Source organism: Euphorbia lathyris, chromosome 10 (genome assembly GCF_963576675.1).
Source record: "Euphorbia lathyris chromosome 10, ddEupLath1.1, whole genome shotgun sequence".
NCBI classification, from domain to species: Eukaryota; Viridiplantae; Streptophyta; class Magnoliopsida; order Malpighiales; family Euphorbiaceae; genus Euphorbia; species Euphorbia lathyris.
In genome coordinates, this window is record NC_088919.1 from 2,288,013 (window position 1) to 2,296,434 (window position 8,422).

At 35.8% G+C, this 8,422-nt stretch overlaps 1 protein-coding gene across 1 annotated transcript; it reads left to right on the top strand.

Moving 5' to 3' along the window:
* The first annotated feature begins 3,964 nt into the window (after nucleotides 1-3,964).
* LOC136209851 (protein ANTHESIS POMOTING FACTOR 1) lies at nucleotides 3,965-8,422 on the top strand. The gene is made up of 12 exons (XM_066001448.1): nucleotides 3,965-4,218; nucleotides 4,689-4,900; nucleotides 4,984-5,075; nucleotides 5,174-5,274; nucleotides 6,065-6,165; nucleotides 6,325-6,391; nucleotides 6,479-6,578; nucleotides 6,664-6,777; nucleotides 6,885-7,022; nucleotides 7,122-7,206; nucleotides 7,475-7,524; nucleotides 8,059-8,422. The coding sequence occupies exons 2-12, from the start codon at nucleotides 4,894-4,896 to the stop codon at nucleotides 8,200-8,202; spliced, it is 999 nt and encodes a 332-aa protein (XP_065857520.1). The 5' UTR covers nucleotides 3,965-4,218; nucleotides 4,689-4,893; the 3' UTR covers nucleotides 8,203-8,422.

The following is an 8,422-nucleotide window of genomic DNA, read 5'->3' on the forward strand; positions in this document are numbered from 1 at the left end:
TATATATATATATATATATATATATATATATATATGAATTACTAGTTAGACTAGGATCCAATTGAGGATTTTGACGGGACTCAAAATCTTTCACTCGCCATACTAATATATACACATATAATTCCATTTAACTTCTCATTTGTTGATATAAAAAAAAAAATTCTCATTTGTTAAACCTCATCTCTTATTCTTTTAAAAAACCCGAAAATGAAAAAACGTGTAAAACTAAAAACAAGAAAAAAAAACGAAAAAATGCGAAAAATAGAAAAAGGAAAAAAATGAGAAAATGAAAAAAACGCTGAAAATGGAAAACAAAAAAATGAAAAAATATGGAAACACGAAAAACTATACACTGATTTTACGTTTTTCAAGTTTTCATATTTTTTGTCCGACATCGTTGTATCTGAGTAGTCTTCTAGACCTTTCTTACTTTGGCCTAAGATAAAAAGAATAACAGTAGGCTAGAGAGAGATCGATGTTCGGCTAACCCGCTCCAATGCTTAAGTTAGTAAAGGTTTAAGATAATCGAGAGTATTGATAATGTTTGTGTTCACGTACATCGTACGAGTGATATACATTTTTTTATTTATAGTGGCTATCAAGGATAATCTTTGTCATTTTGGGAATGTGCCCTAATGAGTCTCAAAAATGTATCAACTTTCGGTTGGCTCTGGCAGGTTCAGACTATGACGTTGTCAAGTGTTGCACCCTGCCATGTATCGAGCATTTTGCTAGGTGTCGTGGTTTCATTGGGCATGCAACCTTTAGACCTCTGGTGTAGCAGGCGACACACTCTGTCCTTTGTGCAATCGTTTACATTGATCCAATAGCCGCCTCTTCCTAACTGTACGACTGCTAGGACAAACGGTGGAGATTTTTCATGTGGCTGGAGGATGCCATTCGCATCTTCAGAGAATATTTATTTCTCTAGATCGGACAACTTTCATGAATCCTCCAAATCTGAAAGATGACATTGATCCACCTATAAATGATGTTTTTATGGAATATTCCTTAGGGTATCATATTCATATATCCCCCTTTCAGCCCTGGCCCGAGCTCTTTGGGGTTCAAAATGCCGAAGAAATGATGATGTGTTTGCTCGAGCCCTTTGGGACGCTTTAATGAAACACATGCCTCCACGTCGCTCCACAAGCGTGGAGTTGCAAGCCTAGGAACTTTTATCGTTGCGTCTACGCACATCATGCCAGATCTTAAGCATGTCGCTCTCTTTTCACGCCATTAGTGGGTATCTTCAATTATTGTCCCATCATTGCTTACATTAAATGCAAATAGTCTAATTGTTACCGTTATTTTGAACGCATTGAGACAGTCTATAAATACCTTTGGCTTAGTACTCATTTTCTTTCTGCGCTCACTTTCCTTCTCAAACTTGCGACATATTTGGATTTTTTTCCCAATTCATACAACATAAAATATGTTTGTAATATGTTACTAATACGTGATAAAATGACGCGCATGTGCAATGGATGACAATACTAATAAGTGAAAAGACAGTTTGATGAATTATTTTTCAGGTTGACCTAATCTGCCAACCTTTGAGGTAAAATTACTCTTGACCGCATGGTTATGGATAAATTGTACCATTTTAAACGTTAGAGATTAAATTTATCTTGACTATCAATGATGTTTTTGCATGTTATCATTTATAAAAACGATAATTTGGCAAAAAAAAAATTCAAATAACAAGGGTCTAAATGATCCCAAAAAGAAAAAACGGAAATGGGCTAACATGTTGAAATATAAGCTGGAACAAAGAAAGAAAGATTTGGCAAATGTTCTGCTTGTTTTGAAGTTAGAATAGGTTGATTAAAGGAGATTATTTAGTTAATTTTATTTGAGAAGAAATTTAATATGATGTGTTTTGGGAGTTTGAAGATTAATAAAGGTAAGAGTTAAAGTAGTTAATAGAAAGGAAAGAGAAGTTATTGAAATTAAAGTTAAAAATTAATTTTATTTCAGAGTTTATAGAATGTAAATGAGAATTAAGAGTTTAGTTTTGATTGCAAGTTTTTTTTGAAAGCAATTTTGATTGCGAGTTTAAATATAGAAACTAAAAAGAATTAAAATTTATTTTGTAAAAATATATTTTTTTTAATTTTTTTTTTGGTAGAAGCAGGAAAGAAAAACAAACAACAAACACCTAACCTGGGATAAGCCTAGGAAAGCTAACCCCAATTCTATCCTCTAAAAGAAGAGAAGAAAGAAAAATAGGAGGGTCAGAAAGGGTAGAAACACCTAAGGAACTCAAAGTAAGAGCAAAGTCTTTTGATAGTTTTGATAAGGTTGCGACTATTAAGACAAATAGCATGCTCCTCAGAAATCATCTTGATGGCCTCCATGTTGTCAGACTCCACAGATAACCTCTTAATGCCCAAACTCTTGGCAAGCTTGATACCAGAGAGAATACCCCAAAGTTCTGCAGAAAAGGAAGAGCCCATCCCTAGAACCCAGACAGCCAAGCTCCCCCCGCATCTCTAATAACACCACTGGCGGCAATCTTCCCATTTTTAAGGCAGGAGCCATCCGTATTCAGCTTCACCACCCCATCTCTTGGCCTACTCCAACCAACGAGGTGGACATCTCTCTTCTGGGTAGAACTGGCAAGGGAATGTCCTTTGAAACTCCATTTTTTAAATTTATTAATCCTCAATTTGAAGGTAAAAGAAAGTAAAAATTTAAGTTTTATTTATGCTAAAAAAAATTCCAAACCAAAATTAATGCTTCCTAGACCTATCCACGGGTCCGGACACCCACCCAGGTCCGTGTCCTTTGGACTGGACTGGATCTAGCCTGGTCCAAGCTCACTAAAGCCTACCTATTTTTTGGACGAATTTGGGATTAATACAAATAACTTGGGCCGATCCGTCTATTAATATTAATTAATAAATGTATATATTTATATATTAAATATTTATTTTTAAGTATAATATTTATTTTTTTATAATTAATAATTTTATATATATATATTGGTGAGATTATATGGATTGAGCTTGAGATTTGATTTTTAAACCTGAATCCAGTCCGGTCCGAACCCGCCTAAATTAATAGTGGGCTGGATTGGACTTGAACTGAACATTTTTATCTAAAAACCCGATAGGTCCGGTACGAGTCCGGTCCAGCCCGACCCATGAACAGGTATTCCTTCCGAATGAAGTTAGTATTTAATGAAATATGAAATTTAACTAACTAAACTCAATTAATAACTCCAACTCACCTTTTGTCTCACAAAAAGGTATTGCTATTTACCACCCTTAAATTCCTTACTACCGCCATCTTTTGACAATTTTACCCTTTGCATAATTTTTGATTCAAAATTTGAGAAAAAAAATTTGAGAGAAAAATTTAAAATTTGGCCTAAACGGATGCGGCATCCGTTCGGCCCATGGTGGGGGCGGACGCGGCACTCCGACCGACCCATGGCAAGAACGGATGGCGCATCCGCCCCCACCATGGGCCGGGCGGATGCGCCATCCATTCTCACCATTGGTGGGGCGGAGTGCCACGTCCGCTCCCACCATGGGCCGAACGGATGCCGCATCCGTTTAGGCCAAATTTTGAATGTGTAAAATCGTAAAATTTTTAGTGACGAAAAATACTAAATCGTTCAATTTTTTATGACGAAAAATGCAAAATTCCCCAATTTTTTGTGACAAAAAATACAAAATCGTCATGAAAAATATGTATTATTTTCATGAGTTCTTTGATAAAAAAAACATAAATTTTAATGTTTCCGACTCGTAATCGTCCATTTTCGTGGTTCAGGTTGTTACACATCAATTATTTTTATAATTTCAATTATTGTTTTTCGCGTTTATGATTTTGGAGAGAGAATTTTTAGTTTTTGATCAAAATTATGAGAAGGGCAAAAAAGTCCAAATGAAGGCGGCGATAGTAATTTGAGTGCGGTATTTAGCTGCTCACAAAAAAAACTCCAACTCAGCTTTGCTCACAACCTCCCTCGGTTACTTTAATTAATCTCTCAAAACCCCGTCCAAGCAGAACGAAGCACGGCTTTTTAATCCACAGCCATAACAAGCACCGGCATTGCTGCGAGAGACGGAAATCGCACGAGAGAATAGAGTCCGCCACTCCACTGGATGCCGGTCAGACTCCACCGCCGGCGCCGTTCCTTCCGCCACCGCAACCTTCGCTCTTCTTCGACTGAAACAGAAATCAACTTCGGCAGACAGGTCACAGGTCAGTAATCTCAATTGAATATGAAGGTTTAAATTGTTCTCTGAAGGCACAACTTAATTGAATTGCTGTTGGTTCTTTTGTTGTTTTGTTGCTGTTTTTGCTGATAAAAGCTTAATTGATTGAAGGTTTAATTGAATGATTTTTGTTTAATTGAAAGTGAGTGTTTTGTTATTTGTTTAATTGAAAGTAGGTGCTTTGCTTTGTTTAATTTAATTGAATGGTGTTTGTTTAATTCTAAACTTGTATTCAATTGTATTGTACACATTTGTCAAGTTTCCTGGTGCGACCAGTTTGATGCTCCCATTTGTAGTATTTAATTTGCAAAGGGTTAGAACTGCAATTTTTTTTGGCAAACTTAGAATTAACATGTACTGATATTCAATTGCTTGTTGAGGGTTAGAATTTACATGTGCTGATATTCAATTGTATTTAATTCTAAACTTTATCATTTGTTAATATTTGTATTACAGTCGCTGGACTCAATTGTCACTCATTTGAGCCCCGGGTCATCTAGGAGTTCCGCCACTGACCGGCAGCTATTCTCCGGTTGTAACACACAGCTGTGTAAGAATTGAGACGTCTAAAACTATTGGCAATCAATTACTATACAGGTCTCTCTGTGAGCGAATCTTCACCTTCATATACATATCATCCAGCTATTGAAATACATAAAAGATGATTGGTAAGCATAAAGTTCTTCTAAAGTTTGGGTTTAATTATATTCTCTTTTGTCTGTTCTTAATATTATTTATATATGTGAAAAAGGCACTCAAACGGAAAGAGAGGATAAAGTATCGTTAGAGCTCACTGAAGAGACTCTACAGAGCATGGAAGTGGGGATAGTTTTCAGAGATTATGTAATTTCTACATTTCATACCTGTTTTAAAGAACCCTGATTCCAGTATATATGCACTTTTTTTCCCTTTATTTTGAAATTTCTTCATTATTGATACAGAACGGTAGAATCAGTTCCATGGATTTCCACAAGACATCAAGCTATCTAGTAACTGCTAGCGATGATGAATCCATTCGCCTCTATGATGTTGCCAATGCTACGTAAGTATCATGCTTGTCATCAGGCTTTGTTTATTTTGATGATGTTCTGCTCGTTTAGTTTTATTTGTTAAAGTTGCCATTGTGCTTCTTCATTTTCTATGTGATGATATTGCCAATTGTTTCGTTTTTGCTTTATGTTATTTATTCATATCAAATACGAAGGCGTCAGAACATAATGCTTATTTGAAATTTTGAATTAAAGGTAAGGAAGTGATGCCCCATGAGATCATTTTCGCAAGGGCTGGAGATATTGGCTGGCTGTTACAATCCATTGAAACTCTAGGTTGAATGTCTGGCTTTACTATTGATTGCTTGGTCCAGTGACAAGCCCTAGGTTCAGATTCACTTTAGATTGAATTTCTGGCTTCACTATTCATTGCTTGGTGCAGTGTTGAAAGTACTAGGTTCAACTGCATATTCTTGAACCAATCTTTTCCCTGAACTGGCTTTGTTGGGCCTATTGTTTGCAAATGCTTGTTTTTACACATTGTCTGCCCAATCAGAAGGAAACTACACAGAAAGTCTTACAAAATTATTATGAAGCTATGCTTATTAAATTGTTTTAGGAGGCACAATGATGATGGATGTACTCTTTTGTGAATCAACCATGTGGAATGAAATTACAAATCTGCTGTGCTGTTTAGTTCAATCTCATTGTTAACTGTTGAAACTGTAGTTTTTATCCATCATAGATAGACTGCCAGATTTGTCTTCATACATTCTTCATTTCTAGTTTTTCCCTGCTTTTATTTATTGGTATAAATGATTGAAATCAATATTCCATCCTCAGATGTTTAAAGACCATTAATAGCAAAAAGTATGGGGTTGATCTTGTTTGCTTTACTTCTCATCCTACAACTGTTATCTACTCCTCAAAAAATGGATGGGATGGTACGTATATTGGAATAAATTTTTTGTCTGTAATATTCTGGTCTGATTAATTTATTTTCTTTACTAAAATTTGATTATTCATTCTTGTCTTCATTTTCATTTTGCATCTAGTAGATCATTTACTTATGCTCTTTGCTTTTATTTATTTGTTTTATTCAGAATCTTTGCGGCTTCTGTCATTAAATGATAACAAATACTTGCGGTACTTTAAAGGTCATCATGACAGGTTGGAATTTTGATGTCCCGTCGGAAATTTAATTTCACTATGAGGTAGATATGCGATAATCGTAACATTTCTTGAATTTGTTTAAAGGGTGGTCTCTTTAAGCTTGTGCTCTCGCAAAGACTGCTTTGTCTCTGGTTCGCTTGATCGAACTGTTTTGCTTTGGGATCAACGAGCTGAGAAGTGTCAGGTTGATATCTTGAGATGTGCACTCTTCTTAATAAACAAGTTATCCATCTCCTTTATCTTTTGCTGATCTATCATCTCTGTAATAGGGTCTTTTACATGTACAAGGAAGACCAGCTACAGCATATGATGATCAGGGGCTAGTATTTGCAATTGCCTTTGGAGGATATATAAGAATGTTTGACTCTCGAATGTATGAAAAGGTCAGAATTTTCACCTGAGGTAGTGGAGGGTTGGTTATTGCAAATTTGTTTTATTTCTAACAACTTTTTTCAATGAACTTAAATTGTTGAAACTCAAATCTTCTTAGGGCCCCTTTGAGATCTTTTCTGTTGGGGGAGATGTATCTGATGCGCATGTTGTAAAGTTTAGCAGCGATGGGAGACTTATGCTCCTCACTACTATGAATGGGCATATTCATGTACTAGATTCATTCCGTGGAACACTTGTGAGCACTTGAAAGCAATCATTTAAAACACCCTTGTTCATTTATTGTAGATTGCTTGAGTGTCTCCTTTTGACGTGCTTCTGTTTTTTGCTATTATAGTTATCAACATACAATGTGAAACCGGTTTCAACCAACTCAACGTTAGAGGCATCTTTCAGCCCTGAAGGGATGTTTGTCCTATCAGGTATTGCTTCAGCTGTCATTATTCTTGGGCCTGGTTGGGGGAAGGTTGGTAGAATATGTAAACTTGTGTGGTACAATCATTTTGCTGCTGCATATCATTTGTGGCATGTAATAACCTCTAGCAGATTCTTTTACCTTGATCCTTGGTTTAGTATTGATTGAAAAGATATAAAATTGCATTTGACTTGCTGTCAAACCCAAAAATTATGTTGGTTTTATCGGATCTTAGTCTTCTGAATGCTAATTATATTGGTTTCTGATATTTACAGGTTCTGGTGATGGTCGTGTGCATGCTTGGAGTGTAAGGAGTGGCAAAGAAGTATGATAAGCATCTTTCTTTTTTCTATGCATCCCTCATGGCGATACATGCTATAACCTAATTAATGATGGTATATATGACCAGATTTTAGAATATGATTTGAGGTTAGCAACCATTAACAAGCCCAATCCCCAGAGCTTTCCAAGTTCGTGCTATTTAGTCCGTCACTAAAATGGATTCTTTTGAGCTCTTGCATCCATCATAACTTCTAGGTTGACTGCAAAGCCCCTGTACATATCTTGGTTGAAGGGCAAAGTAGAAAGAAAAATGTATCTTGGTTGAAGGGCCAAGTAGCTTTTAGTTCAATTGGTTCCATGATAGATACAATTACCAATAATTACAGTTTGCATTTGAGATGAATAATAATGCAAGATGATGTTCTGTTATGTATGAGAATGGCACAATATAGATTTGTAGATGAACAGATAGAATGTCAGTACACTCAACATTTCTTAATATTTTTAGTTGCATTCTTTTTATTGCATCTTTATTATTTTATTTGATATAGTAACATGTTTTGTGTGGCATATCCAGGTTACAAGTTGGATGACTTATGAAACGGAGCCTCATGTAATAAAATGGGCTCCGGGAAGTCTTACATTTGCGACCGGGTCTTCTGAACTATCATTCTGGATTCCAGACCTGTCTAAATTATCAGCTTATGTTGGAAGAAAGTAGAATTTCCTCCAGAGTTTTGAAGCATTTAGCAGTAACGAGTTTCAGATGTTGTATATATGTTTTCGAGTCCATGTTCAATATGTCAATGGTAATTGACAGGGTTGCTTATAGGTCTTTGTAGCATTATCCTCACATCATCGAGGTGTTGTACAATTTTGTTAAAATTAACATACTGTAGCTTTGTTCAATTTTACTTAACCTTTCCATCGTCCAGAGTTTA